The sequence below is a fragment of the Myodes glareolus genome, chromosome 2 (assembly GCF_982192425.1).
Source record: "Myodes glareolus chromosome 2, mMyoGla1.1, whole genome shotgun sequence".
Classification (NCBI taxonomy): domain Eukaryota; kingdom Metazoa; phylum Chordata; class Mammalia; order Rodentia; family Cricetidae; genus Myodes; species Myodes glareolus.
Window position 1 is genome coordinate 53,530,621 of NC_142027.1, and position 20,070 is coordinate 53,550,690.

General features: G+C 39.6%; 1 protein-coding gene across 2 annotated transcripts in view; it reads right to left on the reverse strand.

Moving 5' to 3' along the window:
* Nectin3 (nectin cell adhesion molecule 3) overlaps nucleotides 1-20,070 on the reverse strand; it is a 117,939-nt gene that overhangs the window by 16,283 nt on the left and 81,586 nt on the right. Inside the window, exon 8 of one of the 2 annotated variants that reach the window (XM_085685563.2) lies at nucleotides 7,211-7,270. The exons of the other annotated variant lie outside the window; for it this stretch is intronic. Coding sequence (XP_085541689.1) covers nucleotides 7,226-7,270 — 45 coding nt within the window. The 3' untranslated portion in view covers nucleotides 7,211-7,225. Of the gene's footprint in view, nucleotides 1-7,210; nucleotides 7,271-20,070 lie in introns of those variants that run through there. 2 annotated transcript variants of the gene reach the window in all.

Sequence of the window (20,070 nt, forward strand, 5' to 3'; positions counted from 1 at the left end):
GATGATCATAGTGTCTCGCTGAACTCACAGGGAAGAGCTTCACTTTTAGGAAAGTTGAAGTATCTAGAGGACCCAAAAATGAGACACAGCTTGAATAAACTCAGCTACTGACACGGGGAGGTCATTTGGCTCAATTCTAGTCTGAGCATACATAAAACAGACAACAAATGAACACCAGAGAAGGAGATATTAGAAGGGAACTGTAATTGTAACCACTGCCGGATCCCGATTAAAGTTGAGAGATGCTAAATTTCTAACCAGCCAGAATAGAAAAGGCCCCTCTCAACATGATACTGAATTACTTCATTATTGGTTACTACCTCAAGAAAAGAGATTTCCTTTGGCTCACTGTCTTGTGAGTGTAAGAGAGGGGCTGCATGTAGAAAGCCACCTGGCGGCACAGGTGGTCCTGCAGTTTGGAGGTATACAAGTCCATACCTGGCTTAGCCACGTGGGGCTGAGCACCCTTGCCTGCACTTGCGCAGACCAGCAGAATGGCATTAACCAATCAGGACAGTATTCAAGCCTCTCCACCATTTAAAAGCAGCTGCCTTTGGGCTCTACTTCCTCTCTCTAAGCTTTCTCTTGTCCCTGCACTCTCTCTTCCCTTCCCCCAATTTTCCTCAATCAAGGGCTCCGAATAAAGACATGATAGAGAAGGAATTCTCGTTTTTAGTGGCGTTCATTCCTGCTGGTTAGGAAGCGCGCCGAAGCTGCATGTAATGCTGGACTTCTCACTGGCAGAGTCCTGAGGTAAACCAGGGAATCATATATGGCAAGAGACAGGGAATGCACACAGGGGCATGTCTGGTTCCCCCTTCCTATGAAGCCACCTGTAAAGGATTTAGCTATGGGGATCATCTTTAGTGACCTTTTCTAACCCTAATCACTTCTCAAAAGCCACCTCTTAACATGATAGTTGCACTAAGTTTCCACCCTCTTAGTACAGTAAGGATTACATTTCAACAAATAAAGCCTTAGTAGATATTGAACATATATCCAAAATACTAAAGAGACAAGACTTAGTCCTCCTTGGGGGTAAGGATAGGCTTCTAGAACAAACCCCCAAAACTGAACATAAGTCTCTGGAAGATGAAGTTGAGTTTTAAGTTACCTCTGACAGAAAATAACCCAATTCTTACTAATGAATAACATTAAAATTAAGTAAATTGATGTGACATTTACAATGTCCAGTGTCTAATTAATATTTAATGACCATGAAAAAAGTAGAAAAAAATCAACAGAAATTAACCTGAAAATGATAGATACAGTACAATTTGCTGGCCAATACTTTAATATATCTATCATAAGCCAGACATGGTGGCACACAGCTATAATTCCAGCACCTGAGATGTCAAAACCAGAACAGTATTAGTTCTATGGTAGCCATACTATACAGTGAAACTTATCTCAAAAATAAAACGAAATATGGCTATTATAAATGTTTATGGCTACAAAGGAAATGGGAGTATTAATAACAATGAAAAATAATCAAATAATTGTGAAAAAGCCTCCATGAGATTGTTATGAAGGCAAACCTGTGGGATATTTTCTTAACTGGTGATTGATGTGGGAGGCCCCAGTCCACTGTGGACAGAGCCCATGGTGGTCCTGGGTGCTATAAGAAAGCAGGTTGAGTGAGTCATGAGGACCAAACCAGTGAGCAGCACTCCTCCATGGCCTCTGCTTCAGCTCCTGCCTCCAGGTTCCTGCCTTACGTTCCTGCTCCACCTTCTCTCCGTGGAGTGTGACCTGAGAACTGTGAGCTGAAATACGCCTTTTCCGCCCCAAGTTGCTTTTAGTTACAGTGTTTATCACAGCAATAGACACCTTTACTAAAACAGTAAGTTAAAAATGAGTTTGCTGAGTGCTTGAGAAATCATAAAAATAGTAAAACTAAAAAGTATAACTAATAATTCAACAGAGAAGTTAGTACCAAAAGACTCACCTAGTTAGGGAGAAGGCAGGGAAAGATAAGGGATAAAGAATAAAGAATGAGAAATGCAAGATGATGAAGTTAATCCTATTGCGGGAGTAAGAATGAAGAACACAGAGCAATAGAAGACAGGGATTTACAGAGTGAGTACACTTGTCAAACTGTACACGACTGATATAAAACTCATTCGAGGGACAAAGAGGTTAAAAACAAAAGGAAGCACTGTGTGTGGGCTCTAGCTGCAATCCCAGCGCTGAGAAGCTAAGGTAGGATTGCTGCAAATTTCAGGCCAGCCTGGGGTACAAAGTAAGACCTTGCTTCAACCCTCTCCTCTCTCTCACCCACAAAATAAGAGGGGAGTCATACCAGGGAAACACAAGCCGTTAGAAAAGTATTAGAAACGTTTAAAAACTGGACTGGTTATACTAATAGCAGGCCGAATGACCTCAGGACAAGAAAGCTTACTAGAAATAAAAGAAAACTTCCATAGATGCTGGCAGGATCAGCACTGCAGGGAAGACTGCTCCTCTCAGAAGCTGGAGCTTATTAAACAAGAAGCTGAGTGCCCATGCAAAAAGCTGTGAGTCAGAGAGGCACAGAGTTCCTAAACCAACACGGATTATTGCCATTGCTGTTGGGTGTACATTAGAATTTGATGGAAGACCCTGTTGCTGAAGACACTACATACTTGGGTCACAGGACATGGAAAAAAATCAAGCTGGAACTGAGCTGGAAGCCTACTTTCTCCGGGCTTGTGTTCATAGTGCTAGAGGATTCCTTCCACAGGAGCGAATTCATACCTGGGACTATAAACCTGGCTAAGAGCCTGTGGCTTGGGAGGTCACCCCATAAAGAGAGGCTTCTCCAACTGTTTTGCAGGTGGACATAGTATCAAACTGCCTTCTAAATATTTTCTATTCTTAGATCAGTGCAGCTCTCAGCCTTCATCAGAGAAGTTTTTTTGTTCTCTTTTGTTTTTGCAGTGGAAAGTGGTTAATGCAAAACTCAAAGCCAAAGAGCAGAGAACGTGTGACTGTGCAGTGACCAGCACTAAAGAGGACACTGGTGTCACCCTGTCACCATTCCCATGGCTCAGGGAACATCAGGGAAGAGGGGTCAGAAAGAATCTAAGAGCCAGAGTTTGTGGAGATAGCTGCAAAACTGTGTCTTTTGGAAAGGACATGGCTGATACGCATGAAACTTACTATAGCTTTGGTTACCAGCCCAAGCTTAGGCACCCCACATTTCATATGGATGTGGGGAAGACTCATGATGTCTCACTCCCCATAGAGGTAGGGTCTCCCTGAGTCCTATGACCTCTCCAGTCACAGGTTTACAGTACCAGGCAGGTATGAGTTCCCCCTGTGGACTGAACCCTATGGGAGGATAAAGGAAGCCAGTAGAGAGAAAAAGAGTAGCCTTCACGAAGTCCCACCCCTGTGGGACTATTGACAGGCAGTGGTGTCTGGGGGATGGGGTGTCATTTTCTTAGTGGTTTAGTCACTGATAAATTACTTGTGCTTCAGTAAAATACCTCCCACCCATGCTCAGGCAGGCAACCCTATTTAAACTTAGTGAGTCACACTAACATAAAGGAGTCATGGAAGTAGGAGGGAGGCTTGTTGAGAAGAAGTGTTTTAGCAGAAAAAGGAGTGGGGGTAAAAAGAGGGAGAGGGCGAAAGTACTAAAATTTATTATATGCATGTATGAAACTGTCAGGCAATAATAAAAAAGGAGCCTGGTATAGAGAAGAGGCAGCAAAGCAATGCTCAATGCATATGTACCCAACAGGAGAATTACAAAATACACGAATAACTGACAGAGCTAAAAGGAGACATAGATACACTTGCATACACAGCTGAGACAAATATTCCTTTCTTATCAACTGAACATCTGTATGCGACTGAAAGACTTGACCAACTCTCCTAACTACCTTGACCTAAGTGACATTTGTAAACGACTACAGTCAACCACATATAATGACGTTTAAGTCAGTCTAGTCCGTTAAACAAACCATCTGCTGGGTTTAAAGTCTCAACATGGAGGGACTAAAATTCTATAGTCATTTTTATAGCCATTAATTCTCACGGAATATGCATGCATATATCTCTAGAAAAATAATGGGCTAATAATAAAATACTTGAAAATTTTCACAATATCTATCGATTTAAAAATATACTTCTAGCGTGGTGGTGTATGTCTTTAATCCCAGAATTTGGGAGGCAGAGGAAGGTAAATCACTGTGAGTTTGAGACCAGCCTGGTCTACAAAGCGAGTTCCGGGACAGTCAGCTAGTGCTACACAGGGAAACCCTGCCTTGAAAAGCCAAAAAACAAACAAACAAACAAAAAAACAAAAAACAAAAACATAATTCATTGATTGAAGGAAACAATAAGGGAGACTAGAAAATACTGCAACCTCTGTGTGTGTGTGCGCGCGCATGTGTGTATGTGTGTTTACACATTCATTTGTTGAGGTGCATATTTGGAGGCTAGAAGACAACCTTAGAGACACTGTCAACATTCTTTTTGACAAAGTTGCTAATGGGCCTGAAATCCATCTATTAGGCCAGTGTGGCTGGCCAGGGAGTCTCAAGGAACCACCTGTCTCCCTGTCCTCAGCACTGGGATTACAAGTGCACGGGACTAGATGCAACATTTTTCTTTAGGAATCTGGGAACCAAACCTAGGTCTTCACACTTGTAAAACTAATGACTGAGCCAGTTCCCAGCCTCATACTCTGAATTTAATGTAATAAAACTGTCAATTTGAGATTTCAAAGAATTGCTAGTACTTTAAGTGTTTATACTAAAACACTTCTACTTTAAATTCTTATACTAGAAAACTCATATTAGAAAAAGAGAAACATCTTAATCATCTATAGTCTTTCTTTAAGGAAGAACAACAAAATATCAAATTAAGCATAAGGGAAAAGGAAATGAAATAAGAATGGAAAATTAGTAAGAATGAACAAACAAAGAGAATTTATGAAACCATAAACTGCCTCTTTGAAAAATTAGAAAATCCCAGCAAACATAAAGAAATCTGGGCATGAAAACAAATGGCACTACTGCGCTCATCCCACATAAACTACAGGATGAAAAGATACAAACCAGCAATTCTCAACCTGTAAGTGGCGAACCCCAAAGGGGTTGCATTTCAGATATTCTGCATATCAGATATTTACATTACAGTTCATAACAGCAACAAAATTACAATTATGAAGTAGCAACAAAATAATTTTATGGTTAGGGTCACAATAACATTGAGGAACTGCATTAAAAGGTCATAGCATTAGGAAGGCTGAGAACCACTGTTACAAACAATTTGATGCTAATCAACAACCTAGATGAAGTAGACAAATATCTTCAGGATACAAAATAAATCCTTTGCGTAAGAAACTCCTATCTAGATGGACTCAATAATACCTCTCTGAACTCTTTCAGCAAATGGGGAAAAAGAAGACACATTGAACCCTCTTGTGAGATTGGCATCAAGTGGGTTCCATAGCCATCAAAAGAAAAATCAGCTAATGAACTTTATCCACAGTTGTTTCCAAACCTTAAACTCCCAGACTTTAAGCCAAAGCATTCCTCAACAATTAAGTAAATTTAAAAGTTTGTGAATCAATAAGATATATATTCATTCAATATGAATGAATCTTAAAAACATCATGTTGATCAAGAGTATCGAATATAAAAAGGCACAGACTCCTTTCATGTGTGGGTCTTGACAAAAGACCTACCTAATGTACTGCAAGAGAAATCACATCAGCACTTGCAGGAGGGAGAAGGTGCATGTGTGAGAGGTGGTGGTGATGATGGACACTACGTGAGAAATGTTTCAGGTCACTGAAATGGTCTCTGCTGGGGGAGGGGTTACAGAATGCATTCATCTGGCAATGTTTAGCAACATTTACACTTAAAATGCAGTATTATTATATAAGTTGTACTCAGTGAAGTTGACTTTTAAAAGCAGTATTTCTCTTTCATCACAGTTACCCCACTCAGGAGGAACTCAAGTAAAGAGTTATTTTAGCATCTGCCACAATAAAGCAAATTCTCAGTTATAACCTTGTCTGTGACACAGAAAATTTTCTGTTAGTGTATCTCAGTGTATATTTGTATTTTAATGACTGAGTTGCTAATCTTTGCAGATGTTTTCTCTATGCTAAGAGAGAAATACAGAAAAACTAGCTACTATACATAATTCATAACATACAAACTCTCCCAAAATATGATATTCTCCTGCCTTAAGCTCCCCTCTGAAAGAAAACAAAACTCAGCTGGGTACGGTGGAGTACATCTGTAATCTCAGCTACTTGGGAACGTGAGGCAGGAGAATGAATTGAACTGAGGAATCAAGGTTACCTGTATGTCACAGGGAGGCCCTGCCTCAAACTCAAACAAAAATCCCAAATAAAATTGCTAGGAAAAGGTTCTTGTTCATTATTTTTAGTTTTTACTTGAGAAGAGCTGATCATTCTGCAGGAGCAACATCCGTCAGGATGGGGTTCTGATGAAGTAGCATTCACATTAATCAACAAGGTAAGTAATCGCTATACTCTTCTGACAGTTACCCAGATGGGAACTTACAGACCGTCTCTTTATATTCCAATAGAACCTCAGTATCTTAGAGACTGGATGGCATCAGTTGCCAGAGCTCACAAATGATCGTAAGAGGTCTATGTCCAAAGATAAATTGTACTTTTGTTAAGACAACTGGAATAAAGACCAGAGAGATATTCTTGATAGGACTAATCAATTAATTAACCACCAAGCTCACAGAGCACTCAATATCCAAGCTTAGCAATTACTTTCAACTTTTCATGACATTTTTGTAAATACAGAGATATTTGGAGAGGGCTTCTGAGAAGTTTATAGAGTATCTTCTGAATGCTTGGAGAAGTGTTGTGTTGCTAAGTTTGGACTTTTCCCCTGGTTTTATTAAAATTACTTCTTGGTTCTTTGGTGTCTGCAGGCAATCATGCTCACTGTAGACTTCCATCCACATTATAGACGTTAACTGTGTAAAGTTTGTGTGGATTGGACAAATACTTGAGAATTCTTCGCATTCTTTCCAAATGTCTGGTGGTTAAGGCTTACCCCTACGTACTTTCTGGAGGTCTCATCTTGTCAGCATTCTCCTTAGTTTTGTAGGAGCCTGGCAGAGACTCTCTCAAGCCTGACACAGAGCAGTGCACAATAAATCCTTGCAGAGCTGCTTTTGAGACATGGAATCTCTTCTGTGTCCCACTCCTAGTAAGAGATCCCCACAGACGACTGGAACACTAGATGACAGGTAGTACTAGAAACCTTAAGTTCTGAATTACTTTCTGCAAAGATCAGGGGAGATAAAAGGGAAGAAACTCCATAAAAACAGGTTCTCAATTCTTGGTATTCCAAAGTATTATTAAAATAAAAACCAGGAGAGGAAGAGAAAACAAAGGCTGGCTCTGTAATGCCATTGATAAAAAGAGACATCAGCAGACTTGGCGTACACACATAGTTTATAAGGAACACAAAAAATTCTTCCTTTACTCAGGCCCTCTCCACTGCAATTCAAGACTAAAGGTTTAAAATGAAAGTTCTACATAAATAATAAATGTATGCCAACAATTATGATCAAATAGGCTTTGAAAAAGAAAATCTAGACGTATGTATTCATACATTGTAGGTAATACCGTTGTTCTTATGTTATGGATGAAGAAAGTGAGGCTAGAATGACCAAGTGATGTTTACATTTGTAGAGTAAAAATTTAAATTCATTTTGGTGTAATGTCAAAGTCTGTATCTTCAACCATCATACGAAACAGTCTGTCTCAAGAATACTTGCTTTCTTAATTTGACAGCAGAAGACAAAACACGGAAGTGGAGATGGCAAACAATCCAAGGAAAGACCCGAAATGCTCAATCCTCCTACTTTTGCCTGTTCCCTACTTTTTCTCGTTCATCTTTATCTGATCAGATGGAAGCTATGGCATAAGTGATGTCACAACACCTACTTGGGCTACAGCTTCTGGAAGGAAGACACAGACAAAGCTTTTCATAAACAATCATGAGCCTCATCCTAGGTGTAAATACAGAGTGTTTATCTAATTGTAGGCTAATGCTTTACAACAACTGGATTGGGGAGCATTTCTCTCTCTCTTTTGGACTGTTTGCTTATACCAGGAAGAGATACAGTTATTATCTTAAAGTTCAATACCCAATTCCCTAACTCAGGATATTACAGATTTTAATGAACCAGTAAAGGAAGAAATGACTTCATGTAAATATTTTTTTAAATATAGGCTTAAGTCATGAGGCTTATTTTCAAGATAGAAGTACATCATCACAGATGGTGGCACGGAACTTTTCTGAATTTGTCACAAGACTCTAGGACTTTTGGAGCTTCACTGCTGCAAATGTCTCATCTAGAAGGAAGGCTGTGCTCCCACTTCTCCAGGATAAATAAGTACATGATTTTTGCTGAGTAGACACCCTAGATTTTAATTTTTAAAGTGAAATTTGATAAGACATATTTTAATGAAATTTCTTATCTTGGGTTATAGTCTCAATCCTTGCATGAAAACACACAAGAATGCAAAAAGTGTACTTAAGTTGCAATATGTATGCAAAGCAAAGTAGCTGACTAAAGTGGACTGATAAGAAAAAGAGATAAAAATTTATTTATAAGCAAACTAGTCACCCACATGCAATTCAAAGATGCCCTCCACCCAAGAATCCTAACCATTTCTAGGGAACAAATCAAGAAAATTTGTGTGCCCAGAGACTAGTTCTGACAATCAATATAAACCACACGTTTACATCAAAATGCTCTAAGATCTATGCTCCGAGTTGTTTTGCTCTTCATCCTCATATGCTAATCATCTTCTTGATAAAGCAAATGCCCCAAGCTATGTCAGAGATGGCTTATACAGAATGGTGAAATTCTCTAACCTAAAATTAGAACTGACATCAGTTCCTCTCTGGAGATCCTCAATTCATTAACATGAGCCTTACTAAACTTCACATATAACCTACAATCTAAGTGTGCATACCCATGGACCCGAGTCAATAGGCAGTACACTAAGACCAGATGTTGCTTCCTCATGGTTCCTGAGAGAAACCATGTGCTGGAAGTTAGCTCATGAATTAACATGAGATAGCAGCAGTGACTTGCATGAGAACACATACAATGTGGTTCAGGAGAAAAGTGAATCAGGTGACAGCAAGGAGAGGAATTCTTCTAGGGGACATAAGCTGCTTAGTAACAACAGGAACAAGTCAAGCAGTTTTTCTTATCTTTGGCTCACCCTACAGCATTCATACTTGTTACATAGTGGCACTACTTTATTAGGTGTTATTATTGCTGAGGCAAGAAATCCTGCATGCCAAGAATAAATGACAGCTAAAAGCCTTTTCTTTTCATGCATACATAATTCATATGAACAAACACTCAAGAGTATTTCACTATTGGCTCCTAAGTGAGGCTACACAGCAAATAAGATCATTCACTTAGTCTGAGACTAGTAAATGCCATTGCAAGATGACATTCCATTACTTGAGAGGAAAGGACTCAGTCATTCTGTTAAGACATAAGCATTTCCATTATTTAACGAGAACTAAATGTACTTCTGAACAGCAAGTCAAGAATGCTTAGTAGAATACCCACCAGCAATTAAGTGCACCCCATTCCCTGCACAAGCTGGAATAGTCCTAGCCAGCAGATGACTCTGGATAGTATGGATCACACCAGGAGACCTCCTTTGATATTAGGGACCCTGAATTAGAAATAGCCTGAGGCTCAGTCCTATGCATACAGTACAAAAGACAAATGCTGGGATGTTTGGGGAATTGAGCTTGAGATAGGATATAAATGTTGGTTTTGTTATCTGTAAAAGGCAATGAAAGGGAAATAGCTGGGAAATTTATAGTTAATTGCCTACATAGCCACACATTTGTAATACTCAACTAAGAGTGATGAAAAGAACTCATGGGCCCGCGATCACCAGGAATTTCTTAATCCGATTCATATAGGTCTTTTTTTTTTTAAATAGTTAACAAAGATATTGTGGAAGTAAGCAATATGCTATTGTAATGCTCCTTCTTTTCCTCATTTATGATAGTACTCAGAACACTGTAAACCTATGATATCTGAAGCTATTAGGGCCAGATGTAATTGATAACTAGAAATATGTATATGTAATAATCAAATCAGGGCAATTAGTCTTTGTATTTAAATCTTCAAATGATTCAAACATATAGCTATTTTTAGACATATACTACATTTTTACAAACTGTTGTTCCTCTGTTGTTCAGCAGATGAGTAGAACTCATTCTTCTTACCAAACTTCATGTTGGCACTGTTCAGCTTTTCTTTTCAACTACATTAACAGATCAACTGTTTTATAGTCTACTTGTGAGATTTTGTCTTTCTGTTCCTGGCTTATTTCTCTTAGCACTATATAAGATAATCCCTGCAGGAGGCTGACCAAAATTAGCAAGGACCCACTGGTAGAAGAGAGGAGTCAAATGGGGAGTGTTGGAAGCACTGGACTAGGTACCGTGGGCTCAGATCACACAGAGAAAGACTTTGAGACCCAAGCCCCTAAAATTACCCACATAGGAAGTTGGGGCAACAATCAGAGTAGGACCTGAGAGACTCTAGTCTAACTGATACTGAAGATGACGATGGTGGTGATGGTGCTAACATAAATGATTAGGTTCCTATTTGGTGTAGGAGGATATTCTTTCTATGTGTTGCTTTCATTGACTGAATAAAGAAAACTGCCTTGGCCTTTTGATTGGGTAGCCCTTAGATGGGTGTGGTAGACATATCAGAATTCTGGGAGGAAGAAGGCAGTGTGGCAGATGCTATGGCTCTCCTCTCTGAGAAGGACACTGGTTAAACTCATGCCGGTAAGCCACAGTCAAGTGGCAATACACATTAATGGAGATGGGTTAAACTAATATGTGAGAGTTAGTCAATAAGAGGCTGGAGATAATGGGCCAGGCAGTGTTTAAATTAATACAATTTCCATGTGGTTATTTCGGGGGTTAAGCTAGCTGGGCGGCTGGACACCGGGAACGCAACCTGCCACCCTCTTTACTACACCTACTGTCCTTCAGAATGCAAGATTTGATCACAACAGCTGGGACTGGAGAAGGGAAAATAAGAGTAAGGAAACAAAACCACCAAAGAACCTAAACCAACCCACGCAAGCAGGAGCCAAAGGTATGCGGAAAAATACTGACAAATGCAAACCTTTTATTCTACTAAATAAAGGTTTGCAGGGTCAAAGTGTGTATCACTGTATCAACAGATATCAGTGTGCATAACAGAACTAATACTGCAGATGAACTTCAGAGTAAGCAGGGTCAAGTTTCATCAAGGAACACAAAGGGAGAATGCCAGGTCAGTTGGAAGAGGGCTTGTACTGTGGGGCCTGAATGCTGGGGAAATGACTGGTTCTCAGGAGGGGACAAAGGTGTGAAATCCCTGGGTTGTGTTACAGGCACTGAAATAACTGTGAGGCTCGGAAGGAGGGATAAAGGTCTAAGGCTGCCAAGCTCTGAAACAAAAGGTCAAGGTTTTATGGGCTCCATAGAAAAATCCTGATAAGAAAGATCATGTATGATTATAAGTGAAAAAAAAAAAAGACCCAGAAGAGGTAAAAGCTGCCCACAGCCTGAAACATGTCAGAATAGGAGAGGACCTAAGTGCTATCACATGTGAAGAGGAGGGGCAGACACAGGTCCAGAAATAGAACTTCCTTGTTAATGGAGACAAGCATTTTGGACCAAAGGGTGACGGGTCTCTCCTTCCTAAGAGGCCTAGAGCAGGAAACACATCAAAGACAACACGCTCTACCTGTGTACTGAGAGCATCACGCTCTGTCCAGTTGTTCCCCATTCTGCAACACTCCCCACAGAATATGGCATCTGGGGGCAAGCTGTTTGGAGCAGAGGAAGAAGAGATCATATTCAATGTGAGAGGCTTTGAAAGCCACAAAAATTATCACCTTTCTCTCAAAATAGCATTGAGCAGTTCGCTGAAAACCTGCTTTGGAAGTTGGAGAACATAATACAAAGACTCAAAAAATAGTATAGAATTTCACTCTGGAATTCACAGAAAACAGGAAGGTGCCAATGTGTACGCAGCAGGGCAGATCACCAGGACAGGTGAAAGTGAAAAACATCCCCTGATGATTTGTGGGTGGAGAATTTTCTATTGAATATTATGGAACTATTAAGAATGAAGCCAAGTAATGCAAATATCTTTGTGTTAAATATAATTCAGGCTAACTTTAGATTCTTTTACTATGTAAACATGAGGAAATAAATTTATTTTTGTACTTATTCTTCCTAATCCAAAATTTTCATTTTGGATTCATATTCATGCTATCTCAATGTATTTTGATTTAGCAACATTTAGGATTCTGCATCACAGTAATGAGGAACCTGATGTGGGAGTCCCCTCTGTGTGCTGTGAATTACCATTAATGAATAAAGAAACTGCCTTGGCCTGTTGATAGGGCAGAACTTAGGTAGGCGGGAAGACAGAACTGAATTCTGGGAGGAAGAAGGCAGAGTCAGAGGGACAGCATGAATCTGCCACCAGAGATAAATGTGAAGCAATTTTGCTGGTAGGCCACAACCTCATGGTGATATACAGATTAATACAGATGGGTTAAATTAAGATGTAAGAGTTAGCCAATAAGACGTTAGAAAAAATGGGCCAAGCAATATTTTAATTAAGACAGTTTCTGTATGGTTATTTCAGGGCTAAGCTATCTGGGCAGCCGGGAAGAACGAGCAGCTCCCTCCAACAGATTGGTGCCCATGTGGCCAACTATATCCATGTAAAACCTGAGAGGGCTTGAAAAGCAATTCTAGACAAAAAAAAAAAATACAGCGTTTAACACAGCTTCTTGCTGTTTGATAGTGGCTTGCTGCAGCTCCTTTAAGAGAGATTTTTCTGATTCAGTCATAGCAGGAAAAAAAAGCCACAGCCATTTTAAAATGTTGGCTTTCTGGACTATGCTCCCAGTGTGACCTCTGGCTCTTTAGGGAGACAGAGAATTTGAGAGGAGTTTATGGGCAGACTGCTGCAGCTTGCTTAATGGCAACATGGACCTGTTGTGTGCCTAGAGAGAGGCACTGTGCATGTCTCTCAGAGGCGGTGAGCAATTCTGCCATGCTGGACTATGCTGAGCGAGCAGGCAGCACCTTATATATCATAGTAACAGTGCTGCTTAAGTTTTAGACTGGGCAGGCAAGCCAGAAGTACCATATATATCATAATAATGGCACAGCTTAGGTTTTAAGAAGCACTTAGCATTTTAAAAAGTGCTCCTAGACCGAAAATTACAGGTATGCAATAAAGACAAATCCAGATAAAAAAGACCTATAAATGGGTCACAATGTTGGATAAATGTACATAGGCTAGAAAGAGAAAATAAAATGAGTATAAAGAGTTATAAAAAGAAGTAAATGGTTTTAAAAAAAACAAAGTCTTTAAAGAGACAGAGTACAGACAGTTATAGATTAAAAGGAGTAAAGAAAAATAAGCCATGTAAAAATGGAACATCACAGAGAGTCTGGATTATGCATATTATTGTGTTATCTTTGAATTTTTTTGAATGTGAATGAGGTAAATAAACAGAGACATGTCATTGTATGAGCTGCTAAGCTAAACGAGCATGTATATCATAAAGGTATCTTGATTCGAAAATTTGAGTCTATGGACAAGTTGCTTTGGAAAGAGGTTCTTTTGTTTTCACAGAAGATGAGGACTGCTTTCCAGACCAATATAGTTTCATGGAAAAAGACCTCCTGAAAGGTCACTGTGAACCACCCCCCCCAAATACACTCAAAAACCACTTCACCCAATAAACAGCAAGAAGAAGTTTGGAGAGAAATAACCACACCCATATTCCCAAGTATTGTATATAAGCGTTTGTTTACATTTAAAGGGTGATATGCTATAGAGATTTGCATTAGTATGGATCTTGGTTCATTGATACAAATTTATGGTCAATTTTACTATATGTATATTTTTGCTCTTAAGGTATTGTGTTTGTGTAGACCTTCGGAATATGGCATTTAAATGTTTTAATAACTTAGGACTTTTCATGACAGTGAGACACATCTACTCCTGGCAGTACCAATTACTTTGAGAGGAAGATGGGCATCAAAGGGGTTCCTGAGCCATTTGGGCAAGAAACTGCTCTTGCCTAGACTGCTTAACTATACAAGCAGGACCCACAGAGAAATGATTGCTGAACTTGCATAAACGTGAGACTGTCCTTTGGGGTTCCTGCTTCAGAGTCTGCGAGACATTCTGCAGGATACAGAAGCAAGTGACTGAACTGTCTTTGAAATTTCCTGCTTCATGGGAAAGTCTTCCAGATACTATGGGCCTGTATGCTGAAGATGGATGCCCCATTGATACAGAAGAACTTTGGGTGACTGTCCAGGCGGTGAGATGTCAATTCTAGAGTTTTGGAAGTTGTTCACAATGTACTTCCTGTTTACTTAGGTAAGATTATATCCTTCTGGAGTCTTTGATGGAGTTGACGAATTTAGTTATAATTATAGTTTTGCTTAGCTATGATAAAAGAGAAAGTAGATATAAATATAGTAACTGTAATTATTGCTTGATATCTGTTTGTCATATGTATTTTTTCTATGTTAAAGTTATAACCTTCCCTTTTATTTAAACAGAAAATGGGAGGTGATGTGGGAGTCCCCTCTGTGTGCTGTGATTACTAGTGGTGAATAAAGAAACTGCCTTGGCCTGTTGATATGGCAGAACTTAGGTAGGCGGGGAAATGGAACTGAATTCTTGGAGAAAGAAGGCAGAGTCAGAGGGACACCATGGATCCACCGCTGTAGATAGATGTGCTGCACCTTTGCTGGTAGGCCACAACCTCGTGGAGATATACAGATTAACAGAGATAGGTTAAATTAAGATGTAAGAGTTAGTCAATAGTTAGAGCTAATGGGCCAACCAGTGTTTTAATTAAAGTTTCTGTGTGGTTATTTCAGGGCTAACTTAGCTGGGTGGCTGGGAAGAACAAGCAGCTCCCTCCAGCAGGAGCCTGCATGATGTTTAACATGTGTGCGTGTGAGCAGCTCCGTGTGCTAAGCAGGAGGTCTAAGAGTAAGGGAGTATGAAAAGGAAGAAAGGAGATCATGGCAAGAAGCAGCTGCTACATACACAAGGGAAAAGAGTTTAGGATTTAAAGCATATATTGTAGGATGCATGGAGAAGCTCATAAAATACTGCCACGTAGCCAATGAGGCCTGTAACAAAAATCCTCACTGTCTTTGCCACATTTTCTATTTTTCTTTCTTTCTTCTTCCTTCTCCTTCATCACCTTCTCCTCCTCCTTCTAGATTTTAAAAGCATGAGTATTCAGGTGTATATGTATGAATGCATGCATGTTTTTAAACATTATAGTTAACCTGCATTCAATGCATGAACATGCTTTGAGAACAGGACAAGCCACCTGAAACTGGAGCTACAGGCAACTGGAAGACTATGGATGTGGGTGCTAAAAATTCTTAATAGTTAAACCTTCCCTTTAGCTCCATCATTTTTTTTACTTTTAAATATTATAGTTAATCTGTATTCAATTCAAAGGGAAAACACAAAACATTAAACAACTACATCAGAAAATCCGGAAAAATGCCTAAATTTTTTCTTATTTTGTGAAATATATAAAAGAAATCACCTTCAGTACTTCAATACAAATCTATATAATAGACCTTTTCAAGGCAAGGAGGATGACCATGTGAATTTTTCTGAGAAAATATGGGCCTTTACACTGGTACAGATGTCAAAGACATGCACAAACACATACACTAAATGTGCTTGTCCGTATGTATACATGTCAGTGTTTTTTTTAAGAGTTTTTTTTCCTTATGAGGGTCTATACATGTGAACAATCAGTCATATGACATCCCTGAACAAAGTGCTTTCAATGCCAACACACACAGTTACATTGAGCTGTGTCCCACAAAGAAGCTAGCCATGCCCATGGGAAAGGACATGCATTAAGTGGCAGCAGTAGGATATCTTCTAGGGACAAACTCAGAAGGTGTGGGGTGCACAGGAGCAGAGGTTCACAGTATCCTCAGTTGACGAATCAGAAGGTGCTCTCTCACCACTGACCTTTTCATCTCGGCATTTCTAAAATACCAGTGTGAGAACCACAGGACTTGCCTAGAAATGCCCCCAGGAATTACCTAGAAACAAGCGCCCTTTCTTCTTGTATGATGAAATGGAGTTCCCAAGAGATAAAAGCATTTTGCTCAGGATTCACCTCTGGGAGACTAAACCATAAATCTAAATCCATATTCTTTGAGTCACAAGGCAATGATTATGGCGTGGGCTCTGGCCGGGGTTCTACTCCCACTCTCTAGGTGGCTGACACTGACGACTCTAGGAGCTCATTCCTCTAAAACAATGGTCTGTGCTACACAGGTGGTAATGAGGGTTATGAGTTAATACATTTAAAGCACTTAGAACAACGCCTTTCATTTTAATTTGCAACATAAGTAGATGCTATAATTAGGATTAACATATGTTCTCTCAGTTGGTAGGTAGTAAGGACAAGAAAACCTCAACTCAGGAGCTATCTTTTAGAGATGACCTTGGAAAAACTAACCCAACAGATCTAGCGTGACTAACCTTAAGCCTACTTTTTAAATCTTAGCTTATGTTTCTTTGTGCACATCCTATATAATCCAGTTCTTCCATTCTTGCTAAGATAATCAAGCAAAATTTCTCATCCACTAATGAAGTGGTTGGTCACGACAACTTCGGCAAACTTCTATCTCCAGAAATATTCACATTATGATTTATAACAATATCAAAATTACAGTGATGAAGTTAAAACAAAATAATTTCATGGTTGGTGTCACCACAATATTTAGGAACTGTATTAAAGGGTCGCAGCATTAGGAAGGTTGAGAACCATTGCTCTATTGTATTAACTTGGATAGTCAGATCTTTGCCCTCCTTGCCAAGTTGTGTTTGATCCGTCACCCAGGCCTGACTTCAGCAAGAATCTCCTTGGGTCAGCTTTGCTAGGATCTTCCTTGTGCCTGTTTTCTCGCAGTCATTTCCCTCAGCCTCTTCTTTCCTATGTTTCTCACCCTACTGTATTCATATTCATGCTAATTCTCTCCCCTGCACATCCTGTTGTAGTGGGACCTTCATGTTCTGGTTGTGCTACCTAAACCTCTCTGTGCCATGCTTTAACATCTATTGCTGAATAGTTTTCTTTAACAATACTCAGAGTCTCAATTTCCTTACTGATAGGAAGACAATAATTCTGATCTGAGGATAAAATGAGACAGCTTATGTAAAACGCTAAAAAGGGTACCTGCTATCTAAGTAATACTCAGAAAACAATATTGCTTACAATATTGCTTTTAGCTTTAAATTTTTTATTGCTTGAGAATTTTACCTATATACATAAAATATGCTTGGTCAGGTCTCTTCCCCCATTCTCTCTCCCTTATCACCAACATCACTATTCCATAACTTAAAGTATTCTTAAAAAAACAAAATAAAACATACTGAGCCCATTAATGACACCAGTATGTGCATGAGCACAGTCATGGAGGAAATGGAGGGGAGGGTAGCAGAGTAATGACTAATGCTTTGTACTTTTTATCACCAATCCATCTCCAGTTTACTTCCACCTTCTATCATTTCCCATGCCAAACAAAAAACATGATGTCACGTGAGGCAGGCATTAATCTGGATGGGATCACATAAACATCAAGTAGGTATTAAAAAACCCCAGCAAGGTAGGCAATCACAAGGATAGCTCAGTGACTTTACTTGGTTTAGGTTATTCCCACATCTCTCTAAATAACAGAGCCAGCAATCCAGGGAACACACTTGAACCAAACTGCAGATGCATTCCACTTTAAAAGATAGAATAAGTTACTATTCCTGGCAGCCTTGGTAACTCTCCTCTTGGTGGCCAGTTTCTACTCAAATGCATCCAGAACATATCAGGATACTGGAGGCAGGGGACTGACCTGGTCTGAACTAGTTTTTGATACATTCACAATAAGGCAATCTGTCCTCTGAGTGAACTTTTAAGGAAAAGCCCCATGCTCACCATCTTAAGCTTACGCATAATCGGGTATGCATATAATTGAAATCACATTCATCATGGGAAGGGACATGCTCAGTGAACAAAGTCTCACATAATCAAGCCAGCCAATCAAAACAGATTCATCCACATACACTCCTTAGCAACTAACTCTTCCTGTTTCTGGATCCTTTAAAACAAAGCCCCGAATAACAGCTGAGGTCTTTGAGTGCATAGCTCATTTGTGGCATGTCTGACCTGGACTATCACTTGGCTTATTAATAAACTTTACTTGCCAATTTGTAATGTATGTGCTCCTTGAATAAGATATGAAAAACCTGAAAATTACCAACTCATAGAGAAATCCCCAGTAATATAGGCATAATGTCAGTTGATTTCCTCAATTCCAACTGCAGTGGCCAAGTTCAAGTCAGATGAGATCTTTCTAAATTTTCTACAAAGAAAATGGGTAGATAACTTGTTTTAAGGTCAGTTTGGAGATAACTTGTTGGTGGGTTGTTCTTTTTGTTCTTCATGGATCATATTATAAGAAAACGGACAAGTATCAGAGAAGGAGCCTGGCAGACATATATTCTTTGCTTCTTTTTCTGGGATTTTTTAATTTCATTCTCTCATGCTCTTAAAGTTATGTGACAGGTATGTGCCACACAAACAGGTAAGGAGGAATGTACCTCAGGCTGCATTGAATTATGGGGCAAAGCTCCCTCACAGCTCCTGGGTGGACTCCAGTGCCTGCAGAATGTGTACTGTTGTGTAACTGAGCTAGTCAACAAACAGAGACAGCTGCCTTGGGTCACTGCCAAGAACTGTAGCAGACCCTGGGCACAGCAGCTCTTAAAATCAGAGACTGCTGGTTCCCTGGAATAACCAAGCCTCTCTCTAATGCTGGAGGAGCCACATGCGGTAGCTCAGGAAGAGCTCCTTTGCAGGATGAGTTCCGGCTATGGTTTCTGAGTTACCAGTGGAATTCAATTAGCTGTATTTTACTGTCTTCTCACTATGGATAGCTAAGAACTGGTTATTGTAGCAAGTGAAATAGGATCATTTATACAGTTTTATAACAATTATTTAAAAGTCTATATAAAATAATCTACAAGACATAGGCCCAGGAGACCACTTCCTAGGTAGAATCCCAGAAGCACAGACAATAAGAGAATCAATGAATAAATGGGACCTCCTGAAACTGAGAAGCTTCTGTAAAGCAAAGGACACTGTCAGTAAGACAAAAAGGCTACCTTCCGACTGGGAGAAGATCTTCACCAACCCCTCATCAGACAAAGGTCTGATCTCCAAAATATACAAAGAACTCAAGAAACTAGGCACTAAAACTCTAATTAACCCAATTAAAAAATGGGGTACTGAACTGAACAGAGAATTCACAACAGATGAACTTCGAATGGCCAAAAGACACTTAAGGTCATGCTCAACATCCTTAGCGATCAGGGAAATGCAAATCAAAACAACTATGAGATACCATTTTATACCAGTCAGATTAGCTAAACTCAAAAACACCAATGATAGCCTATGCTGGAGAGGATATGGAGTGAGGGGAACATTCATCCATTGTTGGTTGGAATGCAAACTTGTGCAGCCACTGTGGAAATCAGTTGTGACGGTTTCTCAGGAAACTGGGAGTCAACCTCCCTCAGGACCCAGCAATTCCACTCTTGGGAATATACCCAAGAGATGCCCTATCATACCACAAAAGCATTTGTTCAACTATGTTCATAGCTGCACTATTTGTAATAGCCAGAACCTGGAAAACACCTAGGTGCCCCTCAATAGAAGAATGGTTAAAGAAGGTGTGGAACATATATACATTAGAGTTTTACTCAGCGTTAAAAAACAATGACATCTTGAATTTTGCATGCAAATGGATGGAAATAGAAAATGCTTTACTGAGTGAGGTAACCCAGACCCAAAAAGAGGTATATGGTATGTATTCACTCATAAGTGGATTCTAGCCATAGTTAAAGGTCTTTGAGCCTATAATTCGTGATCCTAGAGAAGCT